Below are 21,982 nucleotides of genomic sequence, written 5' to 3' on the forward strand. Positions count from 1 at the left end.
GCTAAGCACATGAATGGACACAGAACTATCTGTTTTGGGGACACACAATACTCAGCTATTGAGCAAGCTCTATTGCACGACTGAAGACACTCGAATGTCTGCTACATGCACAAGATATTTGGTTCTACTCATTCAGTGTTACTTTCCTTGAGCTCTTGAGACGAGACCCTGCCCTCCCACAAACCCTTCCATGCTGTCATTCTAATAGATTTACCTCCATTAATAATTTCGTGTCTTGATGGTAAGTATTGGTTAATCATTACTGTAAATTTTTGCAGTTCTCCAATTTGAATATTTCTTTTAATACAAAACAATTAACATACGAATTACAGCCAGAGAAGAAAGCACAACCTAACTCATGGTAGAAATGCACTTCAATATGTAATATTCCACTATATACTAAACTTTAACCAAAAGAACATTTGTACTGCACCTGCTTGCAGTTCATGGTCAATGTAATACTATGAGTGAAATAAATACTACATTTTTCCTCTACTGTTAGTTTAACTCCAGTGTCAAGATAGTTATCGACAGTTCAAGAATCTGGATAGTCTAGTAACTATTTTGAGACAGTGACTTACTGGGTTGACTGAAATTTCCTTCACTCAGTTGGAATAAACCACGAGAAAGAGTTGTATATGAGGTACTGGACAGGTGTGGCCTTTGAAAAACTAGTAAATATTGGCCAATCTGCAGAGCTGACAGGAAATGCTATCCTGAATGTATTGCTGACTGTGGGACACCTAACGGGGCCTCTCTACCAACCAATAGGAAAGCTGGAAATCATCATCTGGGGGACACAGAGCAGATCAGCAAGGAGCGTTCCAAAGACAGCGGATGCTCTTTCGGCTACCAGCTCTCCGACTAGCTAGCTGCTTTTCCTAGCTCCTCTCTTAAGAGTACCATGCACTCAGTCTGGCTGTTGCAGACACATCACCCGTATCCCTTAACATTAGGGCTTGGAGACAGGCTCTAGACATGACAGTTAATTTTCTTGTTTTGATTTTCATCTCAGAAAATCTCTTAACACATCCAGGTGCCCACATCCTGTCTCCATCCTAACCCCACAGCCACCGCACACAATCATGTTTTAGTATAATACTAGCCTTTTCCACACAGTTTCATCCACATATGCATTCAACACATATATATTTAATGCCCCTCCTCCTCCCCCTCTCCGTATCCACCTCTTCCTCCCTCTGCCTGCCCATCTCATCCTCACACCGCTTTCTCCTCCTCCCCACTGTCTGTCTCTTCATCTGCACTTCCCCCTCTCTTTGTTCATTTCCTCCTCCCCCTTGCTCCGTCCTTCCCAACACCCCCTTGTCCACACAATCTGTCCCCAGCTGTGAACATCAGTACATGTAGCCCCTGCAAACAAAATTCAATAAAGCAGACTGATACTACTCGAATGCAACATGCCTGTCATTCAGGGCAGCCTGCAAATTGGGCCCTGGAAAACCATTTCTTGCCCCCTGACATATAGGCTGCTCTGAAAAGCAGGTTGATTTGGCAGGCCAATGTTGTTCCTACACAACATGCTTGATGTCCAAGGCAGCCTGTACGCCAGAAATTTGAAAATTATGTTTCTGCTCTCTTATCTCCACTCCTACTGGAGCTAGGAGGTTAAAAGCCCCACAGTGCTGATGCTCATGAGGCCTCCTTTTTCTGTGCCACATTTGGTCGAAATTGATCCAAGAGTTTTGGAGGAGATCCCAGATATACACACACAGACTCTGTTTTATATACAGATAACAGATTTCGTCAGCTAAGATGATCAACAAGGGTTAAAATAGCTGCTATCACAAAATTTAGATCTACACAATAGCTACTATTCCAATTGAGGGATTTCTTGTCATATTTACACAGCTTTTATCTTTGAAACTGCAGCTCTGGGTTATGTTTTCAATAATTCGTACATGACGTCTTACTATTATCACTTGTCAGACCAAATGGGGAGACATGGCCAACTTCATGGGATTAAGCCATCAATATGTGTATTCAATAACATATTATATAAATATACATATCCATGCGATAAATACTAAATTGGATGTTAGGAGATTAGAACAAACCAGCTTTCCAGAGCAAATTGCGCTGTTCATGATTGGAGTTGAAAGCTTTTGCAAATCTATGAGACTGAAGTAGACAATCAGTAAGAAGCAGAAGATGTCTTGAACTCAGGTTGCGATACATCCCCTGTTCTTCACGCTGTTGTTCTGAAAGCCCAGCTTCTACATGGAGCATATCTGCCTGGAATATGATTCATCATTTCATTATTCTACATACCTCATAAAGTATTGTTATGAGCATTCTAATTTAGCATAATTGTAACACAATTATGTAACAAAATACTTAAGTTCTTACTACTTACCTGTGCTAGTGCCAAGTTTTCTTGGTCCTCCTTTCTTGATGTAGCAGGGAAAAATACAATATTATCGATTGTTTGAATCAATTCCAACTGTACAACACATTTAATCATTAGACTTTGGAACAGCCTCTGGTCTGAATTTGCCTATAAAAAAGAAAAAAAGAATGAGACAGCAACAATTATACAACTGTGCACCATAATACAACCTGAATTTTTACAGAGACATACTACTTTAATTATAGCTACCTCAAGCATGATAAATGACAGGTGTGGGAGTAGTAGTAGTAGTTCTATTAGGAAGGAATGGAAACAGGTTATCAGCTGTGGTTTTATAGACAGAATCATATAAGGCTTTGGCTGCACTAATTTAGGGAAAGAATGGGGAACATAACCAAAGGTGACGCAATATGGATTTGAAAAGTGTCATTCTTCCAAATTGTGCACCCAATGTCCTACCACCCAGCCATTTCACTTCCTCATAATAAATCAGTTACTTACCTTTGAACGCAACAATGTAATTTCTTCTGCTGGGACACTACTGGAACTTTGTGAGCTCTGCACACTATACGAGCTGTTGGAACGTTGTAAGATGTGATTAGTATCATCAGTATTCCCCTAAAACACAAAAGCATTTTATCATAGTGAAATAAAAATCTTGGTGTTTTGTGGCATCATAAAACATTACATGTTAACAACATACTAAACTTTATATTATTTCAAAATCAAAAGGTAGTTATATTATTATAAAAACATAAGTGAAAGAAAAAAAAATGTAACTGCATAGCAGCATTATTATTATTATATAATTATATATTGTACATTAATGGAAATACCTTGATGGGAACAACAAACAAAATGAGAAAAGGCAACCACTCACTTCTAGCTGATTGATGTCTGGTGCAAAGACATTACCAACCTTTGCTCTATCTCTGTTTTTCTAGTTTAAGTAATGTACCCATGGCCACATCGACACTGACTACCAGCTGAGTGGAAGCTCAGGCTGTCAACTGCAGGTTGGAAGGGAAAGACTTATGTAAACTGGGAAGGGTATGACTGTAGGAGTGGTGGAGGAGATTATGAGAGGTGTGACATAGGCAAATGGAGTGTCACTTTTTCATTTCTCTTAAGACTGCTGCTGAGAGCCACTAGTCTAGCCCTGTGCCATGTTCCTATTGCCTCCAAACCCCTTCCTCGTTTTGTACCTCTTGACCCCCTCCTAGATTACACACGTCTCCCCCCCCCCCCACCCCCCCTCCCCCGCGAGCACACTAACACACTAAATGCGAAAGAAATTGGCACCTCCAGATGTTTCATGTATGACCACATTTCAATCCGCTACAAATGAGTGAGTGCTTTTTCTCAATTTTGATTATTATTTATGTACAGAATCTCCATGTCCAAAGCTGAGGATATTTTCGAGCAAGTGGCTTGGTTAGGAGTTGAACCATAAACAAGAAACGTTAAAATTACCAGAGATATGAATACACAAATGAAAGGAAATAAAATTGTCTTGGGTGTCACAACACTAGGCATACTGATTATAAATAAGAAAGTGTCTTTTTTGGAAGTGGGGTGGTGGTGGTGGTGGTGGTGGTGGTGGTGGGTCGGGGGTGGGGGGGTGGGGGAGGTCACAAAGCAGCAACATTAATATAAAAAAATGTTGTCTCATCTGCACTATAAAAAAACCTTGAAGACCTCCAACTCAATAAAGATATTGATGATTTCTGCTAAAAATCATTCACTTTTATAGGGTAATGTGATACACTTGTTAATGAGGGCATCAGATAAAATTAGTGCAGTGCCCTTCAAGTACACAGTGATGAATCACGAGTTTGAGTATTGAAGACCATCACACCATTATGTCATAAACCACTAGGGTTTCACATACTGGTTTTAATGAATTTTATTGATGATTCAACAGTGGACTACACAATGTGCGCTGTAAGTTCTGGAAAGGATGAGTATTAAGATCTCATGTAGTGTAACAATTAATTTTATGTTTCGGGAAGCAAGTGTTTAGTTTTTTGTACACATCTGCATCAGAAAATGTGAAAATACATCCAGAATCTTGTGTCACTGTTATTAGTATGGCTCCAGAGTCTGAACCCACTTGATTCAAACTGTGAAGCACATCCAATAACTTTGAAGGTATATAGAATACTGAGCCCAGACTGGAAGAATAAATCAGATCGCCCCATCATTTCTGTACAAGTAAATGAAAAACAAATGAAATGTGTGTTTGGATTTCTCAGACAATTCTGGCTCAGGCCATTTTTCATTAAAGGTTCCCTGGCTATTTCAGGACATTCCACCCCCCACCCCCCCCCCTCATCAAACTCGTGCTACTACCCTCTTGCTAGAGTCACTGTGGAGCAGTTATTGTGTTTGCAGCAAGAGATTTTCTTTATCTGTTGTGGACAGTTACCTGACAGTAACCTGCACTATCACATGCTTGCAGGCTGTATGTACTAAGCACATAAAAAGTTAAAAACAGTGTAGCTGATGACACATTACACATTATAAGTGACTACATTGACCCACACAATATAATTTATAGGCACAGAAGCCCCACAGACAATAGCAGAAGAGATCAACAGAAACCAAGGAGGTTATGAAGCCTAAAGCTAGCCAACAAATGTACTAAAGTTCCTACTTACTATGACCATCGAATGTTACCACCTCACCCGAGGTGGAACAATGAGAGCCACAGTGTGACAGCTTTGCCAGTTGGCATCACACAACTATTGCACTGGGACAAACTCTCAGTAAGACCAACATATATGAGCTCAACTTTGATTGTGAAATGATAACTGTAAACTGAATGCAAGACAGAGGATAGATACACACTGAGGTGACAGAAGTCATGGGATAGCAATATGGACATATACAGATGGTGGTAGTATCACATACACTAGGTATAAAAGGACAGCGCATTGGTGGAACTGTCATTTGTACTCAGGTGGTTCATGTGAAAAGGTTTCTGATGTGATTACCGTATTTACTCGAATCTAAGCTGCACTCGAATCTAAGCCCCACCCAAAAAATGAGACTCAAAATCGAGGAAAAAAAATTTTCCCGAATCTAAGCCGCACCTGAAATTTGAGACTCGAAATTCAAGGGGAGATAAAAGTTTTAGGCCGCACCCGCAAATCGAAACAAAGTTGGTCCATTGTAATATGAGACACAATTTAGGTCGAATGAATGGCGATACAGCTACAGTTGTTTGGTTCGAGTCGTAAGCTTAGAAGTTAAGCTTTACCAGGTAGCCATTGCTATGCGTCAGGCGCTCCGTCCGTATTTATATGGGTACCCTTCCTTTTTCACGTGCTTCGTCTAGTTTGAATTCATTGCTTATTTTTCTTTGATCTGATAAGTGCCGTTCTCTTTGTTATAGGTGTTTACGTCACTCTAAACTGAAAATGCATTACTGTACTGTGTCATGGATTGTTCGTCGCATTCTGATAATGAGTGTTTACGGCTTGTCGCCGCTCGCGGCATGGCTTGCTTTTGTGCGCGCTACTGCCGCTTTTTTTAAAAAAAGAAGATAGAGGAATCGTCTCATTAGCAAAACAATGGCAAGAGACTGTTATTTGTTGTTACTTACACTGCTGCTTTCTTTGGTAATGATCTACAAGAACCAAATAATAGACTGCGTATGATAGAAAATGTTCTGAACGAGAGTTTAGTGAAAATTTTTCTCCGTTGAAAATCTTTGCAGATGCCTCTTTAGTACATTACATTCTGCACAGAAATTAGAGTCATCGTAGATTTAAAAATCTAGTCAATTGCCGTGCTTCATTTCTGACTGTATCACTATTAGGCATATGAATAATATGAATATAAACATGACATGATATGTATATTCTTCCGCGTTTGCTGTTGTCTCACTCTAGTTTCGTAGTTTATTAGCAGACAGGATTTAAATGAGATAGCAGCAAACATGAAACAAATGCATGGCAAAATGTTTATATTCAAATTATTCTTATGGCGAAGGGAATACTGCATGTGATTCACAATTCACAAAAGTTCCTGTTAGCAACCATCTCTTCTCACAGGTAGGAAAAAATTCAGAACGTAGAGTTGGCCAAATTGACAAACGTCCCAAACACTCTTGCCAGTCGGATTTTCGTAGTACATTGAAATGCTGCTACATTCGAAGATGAACAATACAGAATTTGTATTACTTTGTTGTATAATGTATGAAAATGTAGTGGTCGAAACTCGGGGCGGAGAAAAAAAGCTCGTCTTTCACCTATTTTTAATTTATTTACTGACGCAGAGGTTTTGGCGCCAGAATTTATCTTTGTGCCTGCAAAGCATGCCTGTGTAGCGCTACATATATTCGACGGCAGAAGTTAGTTGTGGCGGCACCTACCAAATATTTCAGAACTTCCACTTACTTTGCACTCGATTCTAAGCTGCGGGCGGTTTTTGGGATTACAAAAAAAAAAAAAAAAAAAAAAAAAAAAAAAAAAAAAAAAAAAAAAAAAAAAATGCGGCTTAGATTCGAGTAAATACGGTATGACCGCACAAAGGGAATTAACACAAGCTGAACACAGAATAGTAGTTGGAGCTAGAAGCATGGCACATTCCATTTTGAAAATTGAGATCCACAGTGTCACGACAGTGCCAATAACAAATTTCAGGCACTACCTCTCACCGCGAACAACACAGTGGCTGATAGCGTTCACTTAATGACCCAATATAGCGGCGTTTGTGTAGAGTTGCGTGTGGGACATATGACGAACATATCTGTTAGGACAGTGTGTCAAAATTTGGCATTAATGGGCTACGGCAGCAGATGACTGACACAGGTGCCTTTGCTAACAGAATGACAGTTCCTGGCTTGGTCAGATGAGTCCCGATTTCAGTTGGTAAGAGCTGATGGCAGTGTCTGAGTGTGGCACAGATCCCCATGAAGGCATGGACTCAAGTTATCAACAAGGCACTGTGAAAGCTAGTGGTGGCTCCATAATGGTGTGGGCTGTTTTTACACATCTGGTCCATCTGTACCAACCATTGACTGGAAATGGCTGCTTGGAGACCATTTACAGCCATTCATGGACTTCTTGTTCCCAAACAATGGAATTTTTGTAGCTGTCAATGTGTCATATCACCATGCCACAACTGTGTGATTGGTTCGAAGAATATTTTGGACAGTTCGAGCAAATGATTTGGTCACCTACATCACCCGACATGAATCCTATCGGACATTTATGGGACATAATTGAGAGGTCAGTTCATGAAGAAAATACTGCAAGGCACAATTTCACAATTATGGACGGCTACAGAGGCAGCATGGCTTATTATTTCTGTAGGGAACTTCTGACGCCTTATTGAGCCCATGCCACATCGTGTTTCTGCACTATGCCAGGCAAAAGGAAGTCTGACAATATTAGAAGGTGTCCCATGACTTTTGTCTAATCAGTGTACCTGTAACAGTATCAAGAGATTGAATGTCGATGTAAGATGACCTGTCTATTGAAATCCCTGATCAGATCGTAATTATCTTTTGATGAAACACTACAGTTCAAAGAGACACACAATGACAGAGAAAAGCAATTAATCTGGATGCCAAACATGTGGAAAAAAATAACATTAGTTCATGAAGAAATGATGCTTCAATTAGGAATGTTTTCCAGTCATGTCTTAAAAATTCCACACAGTACAAATAAAACTTTACGTGGTGGGAAGCACAGCAAAGACAAAGTTAGCTAGTTGCACAAATACTGATAGCACAAGGAATCTGGAGCTTCTAATCATATCCAAAGCAACAATTTCTTGTTTTTTCAAAAGCTTGAATGAACAGCCATGCAAGCAAATGAATCAACAAGCTGAGATGACAGGAGTTCAGTCATGTAACAATGTATTTCATCATACGGGGAGTAGTCAAAGTAAAAAGTAAAAATTTGTTTGCGGGTATGCGTCTGCAGTCCTGGTGCACTTTGAAATCCCTGCACTACAGTGCCACAGCATGTCATTGGAGGTGCCACAGCAAAATGGTGTATCTCACTGAGAAAGTGGAGTATCACACATTAATTCTTTTTCTTATTTGAGGAGGAACAATACTACAATTACTGCTGAGTTCGTGGAAATGTATGGGAAAGACACATAATCATGTGACACAGTGGCTAGGTCACAGTGATGCTTCCATTACACTAAACAAGTCTATACGACAAAGAATGAAGTGGCAGACCATATCTCAATGTTGGCTACGTTCTGCAACTGCTCACACCCATTTAGAAAGCCCACTGAACATGGGCAGCTACGGAAATGTTGGCCTGTGTCATGCCAACACAAATGATTTTGTTAGCCCCATAATCACCGTGGATAAGTGCCCAGTTCAGTGTATGACTGTGATACCCCAGAGACAGGCACAAAGCAAACTGTAGAAACAAATGGATTGAACACCAACAAAACAGGTGAAGCTCCAACCATAACTGAACAAGCTAAGTTTATTTATTTATTTATTTTCTTTTTTTTTTTTGGGGGGGGGGGGGGGGGGGGGGGTGGGCTGTTATGGTACAATGCTAACAGATTATGCTTGTAAGAAGCAACCATCCAGAAGCGTGCTGCCAAAACATTCTGACATGGTTACAGGGTGCAGTCAAGATAAAGCATTGTGGGAATCTGATGGTGGTGCTGGTTAGTGTTTAACGTCCCGTCGACAACGAGGTCATTAGAGACGGAGCGCAAGCTCGGGTTAGGGAAGGATTGGGAAGGAAATCGGCCGTGCCCTTTCAAAGGAACCATCCTGGCATTTGCCTGAAACGATTTAGGGAAATCACGGAAAACCTAAATCAGGATGGCTGGAGACGGGATTGAACCGTCGTCCTCCCGAATGTGGGAATCTGACAAAGGGGGTGTATTTGCTGCACGATATGGTCCCCAGCTCAATCTGCAGCGAAACGAGTGACACATGTTGCTTTTGGGCCTATTAAATTTGACCTCCCCCCACCCAATGTGTGTTGGACATTTCCATCATGATGACAAGCTCATTTTTGAGGTAGAACATTTCCTGAACAGCCAAAATACAGACTTCCCTGCCCAATAACTACTCATTAGGAAGAATTTGTTGCAGTGTAATGTGAATCTGTAGAGGAGGACTAACCCATCACAAAGTTTCATGGTTGCAGTTTTATTTTTTTGAGGTGATAATTAGAAGTTCATAATTACTCTTCGTAAATAATCAAAGAAAATCAGGAGATTGTTTCTTGTAGACAAATGTGCTGGCCACCTAAAAGATGTTATACTACAAAACGATGTACTTGCTTTCCTTCCTCCAAATATGTACATGAACATATTGTGCAAGGATCCAGGAATCTTAAAAGTGACAAAACAGTTTTATTGAAAGTATCTTCCATAATATGTTGATGTGTCAGTGTCAGTGAGGCTTCTAAATCTACTGAATACAATGAGTTTTATTTTAGCTGGATCGTGTGTACTAGTACCCCAAGTAGTCTAAACCTGTTTCTGAAAGTTTTTTTTCCTTTTTTTTTTTTTTTTTTTTAAAATGAGTGTGTGTATCATTTGGAATTTTTATGTGAAGTCTGGCAGGCAGTCTGTGAAAAACTAGATGATGTTCACCTTCATAATTATATTCCAATTGAAGATGATAATACGAAGGAAAAAAATTACAATCTATTGTCCTGGCAACAACAATGTCATTAGAGATGGAGCAAAAATTCATACGGAAGGAGGATAAAAAATGAAAATGATCATTACCTTTCAAAGGGACTATCCCAGCATTTGCCTTAAACAGTATAGAGAAACCACAGAAAACCTAAGACTGGACGTTGAAATGGGGATTTGAACATCAGTCGCCCTCAATACAAGTCCTATGTCAACATTGCATCTTCTCTTTTTGTGGATAGTATTACATCATTTCAGATATTTGGGTGTCGATAAGAGAATAGATGACATCGTAGAAGACAATGGGTTAGAATGTTCCTCCAAAACTTAAACTTGTTACTCTAGTTTCCATTGTATCTTTAAAGAAAACATTAAGTCTGCACATTTCAAAATGTGGTTTGTCTTTTTACTGCATGAATTACTTCAGTTTTTGGCATAACAAAGGCATTTATTTTTCAAATACATAGAATGCCTACTGCATATTATCTTATTTTTGCAGAAGCTACCAACTACAAACCCAAAAATCACTTTCTATTTAGAATGGTTTTTGTGTATACACAATTTAGTCATGGTCTCTTGAAGAGCATCATACTTGAAGAGCATCATAATGATCTGTTACTGCATTTTCTTACATTCCATTACTAAGTGCAAAATAACAGCTGCTTTTCTAGTACATTTATTCAATCTGATGCTAAACAAATTTTTGTCTATTGCATTTACTTAACTTTGTTCTGAACATTAAGCTGGTCAGAAATTTACAAATTTAAGCAACACAACATATTATTCAATAATTTTCACATTTATCCATTTGTGCCTTGATTGATAATGTAGTGATGATATTATTCCACAAATCAGATGAGTCTTCTTCTGTCAAAAATTTATAACACCTCATCACAAACAACCTCTTATTTTTGCAAAAAACGGACACTCAGAGAGTTGCAACTAAAATGGGTGTTCATAAAGTTGGTGACCGGTTTTGGAATAAGACCATTCTCAAACCAATCAATATTTGCCAAGTAAATTGTCTGTCAAAATACCGGTAAATGAAGTGTGTACATATACTATGTGATCAAAAGTATCCAGATACATGGTTGAAAATGACTTACATGTTCGTGGCACCCTCCATCGGTAATGCTGGAATTCAATATGGTATTGGCTCACCCTTAGCCCTGATAAAAAGCTTCCACTCTCGCAGGCATACATTCAATCAGATGTTGGAAGTTTTATTGGGGAATGGTACCCCATTCTTCATGGAGTGCTGCACTAAGGAGAGGTATTGATGTCAGTTGGTGAGGCTTGGCACGAATCGGGATTCCAAAACATCCCAAAGGTGTTCTATAGAATTCCGGTCAGGACTCTGTGCAGGCCAGTCCATTATAGGGATACACAGGCCGTGTATTATGAACAGGTGCTCGATCATGTTGAAAGATGCCATTGCCATCCCCAAATTGCTCTTCAACAGTAGGAAGCAAGAAGGTGCTTAAAACATCAATGTAGGTCTGCGTTGTGACGGTGTCACGGAAATCAACAAGGGGTGTAGGCCCCCTATACCCACACCCTGTCATCGGATTGCTACACTTTGTACCATGATTCGTCACTCCACACAACATTTTTCCACTGTTCAATCATCCAATGTTTATGCTCCTTACACCAAGTGAGGCAGTGTTTGGCATTTACCAGTGTGATGTGTGACTTATGGGCAGCTTCTCAACCATGAAATCCAAGTTTTCTTACCTCCCACCTAACTGTCTTAGCACTTGCAATGGATCCTGATGCAGTTTGGATTCCTGTTTGATGGTCTGGATAGATGTCTGCCAATTACATGTTACGACCCTCTTCGACTGTTGGCGGTCTCTGTCAGTCAACAGACGAAGTCGGCCTGTAAACTTTTGTGCTGTACATGTCCCTTCATGTTTCCACTTCACTATCACATCAGAAACAGTGGACCTATGGATGTTTAGGAGTGTGGAGATCTCGCGTACCGGCATATGAGACAAGTGACACCCAACCACCTGACCACGTTCAAAGTCTGTGAGTTCCGCGGAGTGCCCCATTCTGCTCTTTCACAATGTCTAATGACTACTGAGGTCACTGATATGGAGTACGTGGCAGCATAATGCACCTAATATGAAAAACATATTTTTTGGGGGTGTCTGGATACTTTTGATCACATAGTGTATGGTTATGACCCCAACTATAATGTTTGTTAATGAACACAGTTGGGACCATTCGCACATGTAAGAACTTTGTTTACCGCCATTTTGATGGACATTTTATTTCGCAAACATTGGTGGATATTTTACTTTGCAAACATTGGTTGGTTTTAGAATGGGCGTAGCATGAAACCTGTCACCGACTAAATAAACATCAATTTTAATTGAAACTTCCTGGCAGATTAAAACTGTGTGCCCGACCGAGACTCGAACTCGGGACCTTTGCCTTTCGCGGGCAAATGCTCTACCATCTGAGCTACCGAAGCACGACTCACACCCAGTCCTCACAGCTTTACTTCTGCCAGTATCTCTGCAACTCTGGTTGTCTCTTTTTGCATCACAATCTAAAAATGAGTTGCTGTCCCACTTACCCAATATGTTGCAGTTATGAATCTCATTTCTTACTTTATTCAGGGCCGTAATTTTCAGCAACTGTAGTATATTTTGGAAGTTTTATTGGGGAATGGTACTGTAGTATATATTTTTCAGAATAAAATTAAGTCATCAGTTGCAAATATATCTTTAATACATTTTACCGGTTTTGACAAATTAATTTGTCATCTTCTGAAGCCTATAACATTAGGGATATTAAAAATCTTTATGTGAAGTGTAAGTAGTACATTTTGTATTAAAAATATATTTGCAACCGATGGCTGAATTTTATTTTGAAAAAATTTCTCATTTCTACATCTTCTACAAATTTATTACTATATAACAAATATGACAATTACAAATATCCCAGGGGGAATACAGCTATATAAAAACAAAGGTATTAGTACATTCAAGGAAAAAAGGAAGCAATTAGAGTATTATCAACATTAGTCTTATGCATTTCTGTTGAGGTATAATCAAACAATGGAAACTCCAGGTAGGAATATCAACAATGCAGGAAAAGAGATTGCTACTTACCGTAAAGAAGACAAGTCGAGTTGCAGGCAAGCACAATTAAAAAATACTTACCATAAAGCTTTCGGCCACAGCTTTCATCAGTAACTAACACACACACACACACACACACACACACACACACACACACACACACACACACACACACACCATTCATATAAACAAACAAGTACACCTCATGCACACATGATGGCCAACTCCAAGATGCTGGAGTTTGACATCATGTGTGCATGAGGTGTACTTGTTTGTGTATATGAATGGTGTGTGTATCTTTAACTGATGATGGCTGTGTCCCAAAGCTTTATGTTGTCTATAATGATTGTGCCTGTCTGCAACTTAACATGTCTTCTTTACGGTAAGTAGCAAACCTGTCTTTTCCTACATTGTTCACTTGAGATACAGTGAGAAGGAAATATTTTTTACTGCTAACAGCCCATATTTGATCCTCATACCAACTGTAAAGTTTTTATTAGGGATTTATTTATTTGCTTGCAGTAAATGAAATTTAAAAAAAAAAAAAAAAAAAAAAAAAAAATAATATTAGCATGTTACCGTAATAATATCCATATCAGACTCTTTGCCCTCATGTGCATCTTCTGGTCTCCAGCTTAAAAGAGCATGGGGTATAGTGCAGTTAAATATGTCCAGCATACACTGGCAAGTCTTCTCCCATGTGGAATCCGAGAACTTCAAACCATTAGAATTGACTAGATTCTCCAGACAATTTGTACCTGAACGTGCCAGTTGTTCATTATCTGAAAGAAGAGAGATCAGTTAAAAATCAGGTTATACCTTAAGCTTTCACACAAGAAAATCGAGAACATTACACAGAAACAGAGTGCCTGTTTAAGTGGATACTGTATCAGGAGCAACTGGAACGTGGCTGACGGATAAATAAATTATGAAATAAGACTGGATTCCAAACAACTGGAATTTTGTAACATTTTGTAATCGCATGAGAGGAAGAAAGTTTAGAGTTTTTACATTCTGTTGACATAGTCATCATTACTTATGGAACAGCCTCTGATGTGGGGCTGCCATAAAATATATTTCACAATAATGAATTACAGAATTTCAATTATCAGGGTACAAATGAAATATTTCCGCCACAGATTTAAATGACACTCAACATTTTTGAAACTGCTGATATTGTGTTGTTTTTTAAACAAGTAATAGCTAGTCTTAAGGTGAAACATTGAAATGCTGGTTAGCTCCATATAGTAGAGCAGGAATAGCCAAGAATTCTGCACACCTGCAGTGCTCTTGCACATGTGCAGAGCTCTCTTGCTTGGCTGCACACTTCCCACCACTACCACACCACACAGTCTACAGGGGAGAGGGGGGGGGGGAGGAGGAGGAGGAGGGGGGGGGGGGGAGGAGGAGGAGGGAGGAGGAGGAAGGAGGAGGAGGAGGAAGGAGGAGGAGGAGGAGGAGGAAGGAGGAAGGAGTGAAGGGTAAACTGTGAATGCACCACATTTAAATGACAATGCAGTTATGCAAGGAACAACAGACAGCCTGCATGGTTTCATATTTATCAACAACACAAATCACAAACAAAACAAAATCTTTATCTGGTAGAAACTGGTGACGTGCAGACAGTTTTGCAGGTTTTTGCCTGTTAGGTTGCCTTGTAATACTAACTTATCTAGTTTCATAAATAAAACAAAAGCCTTTCACACACATGTTTTAATCGAAGTATTGTATCTTGTTTGCAACCCCATTATGGAAATGTGGAAACTTTTCCCAAGGAAAACAATGTAAAACTCCTAGACAGTTTTAACATAAAAGTATTTGTCTTTTAAACTGGACTTACACTGTAGATCGATCAATTTCATCCGCACTTTCAACTGAAATAGCAAGCAGTCTCAAAAACAGATGTAAGATTGGCAGTGTCCTCAAAGTGTGTAGAAAATTATCCTTGTAATTCTTTGACTGTCACAAAGAATTCTGTAAAATTATAATGAGCTTTGGGAATGTTTTTTGTCAGAATTTGTCTCTTCCATAATAAGATTTTCTTTTTAAATAAATCCCTATCAAATCAGAATTAAGTTGTTTCTCACCTAGCAATATCTTACTATGAGGAGTGGGTAGTCAAGTCTACTTAAAATATGTGGTCTGCAATCCATTCCAGATTTTCTAATTTTTGTTCATGCTCTCCTTTTTCATTCAGAATGTCACCAATAGCAGGTTTCAAATCAAAAAATCATTTCAGACATGCACTTTAACTTAACCCACATACTTTGCAGTAATATATTAAGTCTCCATATGCTTTGCAGCTGACAGTGTAATACTGCATACAACTTCAAAAAAATTTACTGTTCAAACCACCAATTTCATCACTACAGGCCTGATTATATGCATAATAAAAACATTACAAAATGCACGAAAAGTGTCGAAATATGCAAGATCAAATAATAATAAAAACATGGTAGTTACTATGTGCATTATATCTCAAAGTTGAACCTGTGCATATCAATTATGAGGGAGAACACCGGCCATGTGAAAAATCGCTACATTTAGAATGCTGATATCATTTTCTGAATACTTTCTGGTAGAGGTTGGGAAGGGGTCCTTCCTGAGATTATTTTCTAAAAATTTTCAAAATGGGGACGCATACCACATTTCAAGAATTGTTTATTCTTTGCTATTTTTGCTGCTAACAAGCAGATGTGATGTGAGCGACTTGCAGCGAAACAATTGATATGTACTGGAGCAACTTCGAGATATACTGCATGCAGGGGGTGCATTCATAAACTCTGTAATATTATATTTAAAAAACAACATACAATCATGAATTTTTTTGAACAGCATTAACTTTTAATTAATACTATTGGACCAAAGCATCATTTACAATTTATTTCACATTTTTTCTACTATTGTAAACATAAGCGACCTAGTACTGTTCCAAATGTTCAGTAGTAAGATTGTGTCCTTGATCACTCAAAACATTTTTATAAGCAGAAGAGGACTGTTCTACATCAACTGAGGTAGCTGGGCAGTATCTGAATTTGGGTGCTATGTTGGCACTTATTGCTTCTGGTAAAAAAAAAAAAAAAAAAGTTTACCCATCCCATGAATAAAACTATCGATTTGGCACAAGGGTTTAAAGCCTCGGTTATTGTTTAAAATGTTTTCAAACTTTTCAAAGAAGTTTTCTTGGGAATACCTCTGGCAAAGATGAGTTCACTAGAATTATTTTATTCATTAACTGAACAGATTCATTCAACACCAAACCTTGAGTTTAAAGCTTTTTAGTAGTTGCAGGTATATGGGAAAAATGAGTGCTAATCACAGTAGTGTCTTTTTTAATACCAGAATCATTAAAAGCTTCCTTGCACTGGCAAACTGCCAAGGCCTCTGCACTATCAAGTAGTTTACTACCCCATTAATGGCCTCAAAATGTTCACTGTAAAACGACACAGCTTCGACGCAGCTTTTAGAAACACTTTCTTTCTTTCTCCGTGGAATGTACTTCTTCAGCAAGGCAATGTACTGGGCAAAGCACATCACATGAATCAAATTGGGATAAAATACTCTGAGGGCTTTTCCTGTTTGATCATATACGGAGCAGCATCTGAGATAAACATGAACACCCTTTCATCTGCAGGAGATTCTGGAAATATTTTTCTAATATCCTCATTCACAAATCTGGTGATTGTAAAATGAGTTATTTTTTCAAGTTCTTTGCAAGACACTAAATAGGAAGCACCAACAATTAAATTTGCAATGTAATGGCTGCAAGTGTCTGTAGTTTCACCAACTAAAATCCAGATGATGCTGTCCTTGAGTTCATTGCATATTTCTTCCAGAACATTTACGTAAATTGTCGGAACGTAGTTTTTATGCAATGTTGATTCATCTGGTATATTTTGATTTAAGCAATAATTGCACAGCAAATCTTTGAGGACAGGGTTTGTAAGTTTGTGAAGAGGAATATTGCTTGCAATGAATGCTTTACATAGATCCATGTTAAACCAATGTTTTTGGTTATCTTTTGACCAATCCCTGCTATTGCAAGTTGCTGTTGTCAGAAGTTATTGTTGTGGTCCTTTCTTCTGCATTTCTGCAATATGAAGACTTGTCTTGACAAGCTTGTCTATTTGAAACTTTTTTTTTGTACGAAACGCTTTTCTCCCAAACTCGACAATAAAACAATTGCATCATATATCATATGTAAATGTTCCAGAATGGTCAGCTATTCACGAAATGACGTTTCTTTTTTTCGGGCAGCATGGTGAACAACACATTACACCTTACTCGTTCAACTGTGTATGAGTAAACAGAAAGCTAAACTGAAACAATGGATATGCAACGAAAAGCCTGCACAGTTTAATTTAACTGTTACCGAAGAGTACGGTATGACAGCAAAGGGGATTAACTGGGGGGAGAAGGCACAAGAGCATTGACTCTGTCTGCCAGTTCCTGTTTCTTTTCTGAAATGATTTTGTTAGGCAGTGGCCTCAAGGTTTGCGGTTGCACGCAGTTCTACGTTGCGGCCAATCTGTGAGACTTCAAAACTAGATTGAGCTAGAGATCACCCATCTAAATTTTTAAAATATTATAAACATAGAGTGAAAATGTGCATTGTCACTAGTTTTTAGTTAAAATATGCAATAACTGGTGAAAAGGAGGCAAATATACAACATGCAAATGCATATAATCTGATTTTTATTCATCATGTTCTCCAAGCCTGGAAATTTAACACAAAGTGCTTCATGATGAACAGAACAATGAATCCCTTACAAATTTCCTGTCAATCATCATAATATTTTGCTCTTTTACTGTCAACTAAATCTTTAAATTCTTTCTACATTGTGTTGTAATGATGTTCCATGACAAATTTCCACTACCTGTCAATCATGCGACTGAATACTGATATTGAGAATTCTCATCTTTCTATTCTGTCATTCTCACTTATTTTTAAAGACTTGTTTTTGTAACGTAGCAAGTTATTATGAAATAACATCCGATGCAGTAAGGCATGCAGTCGTGTAGCACAGTGGCTTCAGGATGGCTATGTTTTTTCTTTGCTCCAACTCACAGCAGAGCTGATGCTACCAGCCGTGAGAACGGTCTCGAGCAACATTCAGTTGGTACGAAAATTCATGCCCCCTATGAATCTAAATAAACCATAGTAATTATCATCTGATTTTGTTCAAACTTGGTACTTAATCTTTTGTTATTAAGGAAGGGATCCTGTAAAAATTTCAGATTTTTATCTATTATAGTTATGGAGATTGTGAAAATTACTTAAATGTCCTAAAACCAACACTTATATTTCAAAACTCAGTTAGGAACAATAACCAAATGTCTTTTACTATCATCTGAGGTCATAACAAAGCTCACCAATGCACCAATTGCAGTGGGGTGGAGTCGCTCAGTCATTCTTTCGTCTCCTTTGCTCTCTCTGTCACTTTCATAGAAAAGTTGACCTACCTCTATATATTTCTTTCTTCCGAAGTCTCTTCACTCCGCAGTAGCAGATACACGCTAGGCAGTGTAAAGCAGCGTTGATGAAACCACTACCTAATATCTACCACACGGAGGCCACATAAGCAGCGTTGATGAAACCACTACCTAATATCTACCACACGGAGGCCACATAACTCAAGTTGCAAATTAGTTCCTGTAAGTTCGTTTTCACAAATTTCGGGCAGTAGGAGAATGCAGTTTGATTGCATTAAGCATTTGGAAATTCTATTAACGCCTTTTTATTCATAAGGAAGCATACAAAATGGCTACCGAGTGTGTATTTAATTATGCAAATGCTCTATCGTTCCAAGTTCACTGTTTATCCAACATATTTTACATGTAAAAGCAGGCAGAATTCTGGTTAAATTTGTGATCTAACAGTCACTGACCCACCACTATTAGTGAGCTGAACATTCGGTCATTTCAGTGGTCTTTATGTTAGAAGTGCTCGCCAAAGTATTCCATAAAGAACACGGAATATACCACGTGGAACTGTCAGTATGGCCGAAAATTCCACACACTCATAAAGCTTCAACTAAATAATTCAGAAATATCACACTGTCATCAAAATGTTAATAACTTAAGCCATTTTAGTCATGACATGTTCTAATCACAATTAACTCCCTAGTTCTTCATTTTACATACTATTTTCACAGAGACATCTAGCACGGTGTTACCTTGAAGCAAGTTAGCGAGCGACTCTCTTGTTGCTCCTCTCCTTTCTGCCAATCTAACTATCTGCACGTGGGAACTGCTTAATTATGATTGGCTATTGATCTGAATGACCAATCAGAATGATCCTTCCAGATCATTCTAGCAGCAAAATGTGCCTTAGCCAGCCAGTCACTAATGAGATACGTCATTTATGTCATTACAATTTTAATTTCTAATATATTGTTTAATAAAGTAGAATGGAATGCAAAATATTCCTTAAATTAATATAGAAACTTATTCCTTCTTCAGACTTTTATTCTGGCTGCTCTCTTACAAAAGCAAGCACACATAGACTTATGTCATCAGCATCATGGTTGCAACACAATTTTCCCAGGGTTCAATTATATAAGGTTTTACATAAAATGACGTATGTCCCACATACACTCTCTCATTCATTCCCATGTATTCACACAACATCATAATAAACAAATAATAATTTTGAATGATTTTTTATACCACGTAACGTAGAGTAATTGAAGTTTTGAAAAGAGAATTCCACTTAAGTGATTTTATATACTGTGAGCTTTGTTATGACTTCAGATGATAATATGAGACATTTGATTATTGTTCCTAACTGAGTTTTGAAATGTGTCAGTTTTAGGACATTTAAGCAATTTTCTCAATCTCCATAACTATAATAGATAAAAATCTGAAATTTTGACAGGATCCCTTCCTTAATAACAAAAGATTGCGTACCAAGTTTGAACAAAATCAGATTATAATTACTATAGTTTATTTAGATTTGTAGGGGGGGGGGGGATATGAATTTGCGTACCGACTGAATGTTACATGCGACCATTCTCACAGCTGGTAGCGTCAGCTGTGCTGCGAGTCAGAGCGAAGAAAAAACATAGCCATTCTGAAGTCACCGTGCTACACAGCTGCGTGCCTTACTGCATCGAATGTTATTTCCTAATAACTTGCTACTTTACATGTTGACAGATTGCTAGACTGGCTCTTTTTGTGCAAACAACTACCGGAATGTGAACTTTCTTTATGCCACAAACAAATAGCTTAAGACAAGCAGCCCGACATCACGATTCTGACTACTGAAGAACGTCAAACTGGTCCAAAAAATGCCGCACACACTGTTAAATGAAATGTCATGCTCTTCCAAGTACTTCCTAGAAGAAATGACCGAAGCTGAGACATTATGAGCAGCGTTGACACAGGCCAGGTCTCGGACCGTACTCATGCAGTACATCATGCATGTATGCAGTTTTATATTCCACAGGCAACAACGTAGCAGACACTTGAGATAATGGCTTCTATGAAGTACAGCTCTTATAAGACTCCCTAAGGATTAGTTTGGCCTAATGATTTCCTAACATCATCCACACAAGTCGCAAGTTCTGTCGGTCACAACAAAAGGGAATCAACAGAACTACTGAACCCCCACTACAGAATCCTGTCTCTGTATATGTCTTATGTGCATTGATGAGTCATAAATCAACATTAATGTTTCAATAGACTATCCATTAGAATCTGAGTAGCAGCACTATAGCTGTTGACAGTAATGTCGTGCAAGATATTCCATTTTCATGCTAACACAGGGTGCACCATTACACTCTTTCTGTCCCAGCACCAGTGAGAACAACACAGGTAGTGCATAGCGCAGAGGAGTCCCATCTGGGGAATGTGGCGGGTAGGAAAAAGATCAATGGGAGTTGCATGTATCATCTAGGGATTTTTCTTTTTTTTTTTTGGGGGGGGGGGGGGGGGGATCCCAGGGGGAAGGGACGGGGTGAGAAATTGATGGCTGATAACCAAGATGGCAGAAGCAAAATTACTGGCAATTCTATCTCGGTAGAGTGCATTAAAATACGGTAATGTAAGTGTCACGACATAGTAAGACTATCACAAGTGATTAGAGGAATTAAGTGATTGGAAACTGTCCCATTATCTTTAGTTTCTTTGCTTGCTGATAGCGTTTGTGGGGTAAGGCGCACTATTAGCAAGTTTGTTTTTGTGACTGTATTGTGCCTGAGTTCTTGTGAGTATTATTTGCTTGTGAACAACTGTAGGATACTGAGAGTCTGAAAATAACACAATATGCATTCAGCTAGCAATTTATAAAGCAAAAATTTGGGACATGAGTTTTGGGTGAAAGTGAAGGAGCTTACTGACTCCGAGGCAAACTAAACATCAATCAGTCAAGAATGAAATCAATGAAGATTAAACAGAGCACTGTGCAATACAACTGAGTTGTTGTGGAGAGAAAAAATACGTTTTTCTGTTTCACTTGTTACAAATTACCTGGACTGAAAATTGTATCACAGCCATACAAAATTTTGTGAAAAGGCAATCCACTCACACAAAGAACAGGGTTTACTCACTACAAGGGATGAATACAAGAGCCCACTCACAACCAATGCAAGCAATCTTAAATCCACATCCTAAGCAAATTAAGTCCAACCGTATCAGAGTTCTGTCTAATACAAAGACTATCCATTAGAATCTGAGTAGCAGCACTATAGCTGTTGACAGTAATGTCGTGCAAGATATTCCATTTTCATGCTAACACAGGGTGCACCATTACACTCTTTCTGTCCCAGCACCAGTGAGAACAACACAGGTAGTGCATAGCGCAGAGGAGTCCCATCTGGGGAATGTGGCGGGTAGGAAAAAGATCAATGGGAGTTGCATGTATCATCTAGGGATTTTTCTTTTTTTT

General features: G+C 38.6%; 1 protein-coding gene across 1 annotated transcript in view; it reads right to left on the minus strand.

Moving 5' to 3' along the window:
- Positions 1–21,982, minus strand: part of LOC124605236 (brefeldin A-inhibited guanine nucleotide-exchange protein 1) — a 257,319-nt gene that overhangs the window by 18,885 nt on the left and 216,452 nt on the right. The window contains exons 25-28 of the mRNA XM_047136787.1: positions 13,675–13,877; positions 2,870–2,986; positions 2,375–2,515; positions 2,076–2,253 (exon numbers count right to left, since the gene is read on the minus strand). Of these exons, the coding sequence (XP_046992743.1) occupies positions 2,076–2,253; positions 2,375–2,515; positions 2,870–2,986; positions 13,675–13,877 (639 nt within the window). The remainder of the gene's footprint in view (positions 1–2,075; positions 2,254–2,374; positions 2,516–2,869; positions 2,987–13,674; positions 13,878–21,982) is intronic.

The sequence above is a fragment of the Schistocerca americana genome, chromosome 3 (genome assembly GCF_021461395.2).
Source record: "Schistocerca americana isolate TAMUIC-IGC-003095 chromosome 3, iqSchAmer2.1, whole genome shotgun sequence".
NCBI classification, from domain to species: domain Eukaryota; kingdom Metazoa; phylum Arthropoda; class Insecta; order Orthoptera; family Acrididae; genus Schistocerca; species Schistocerca americana.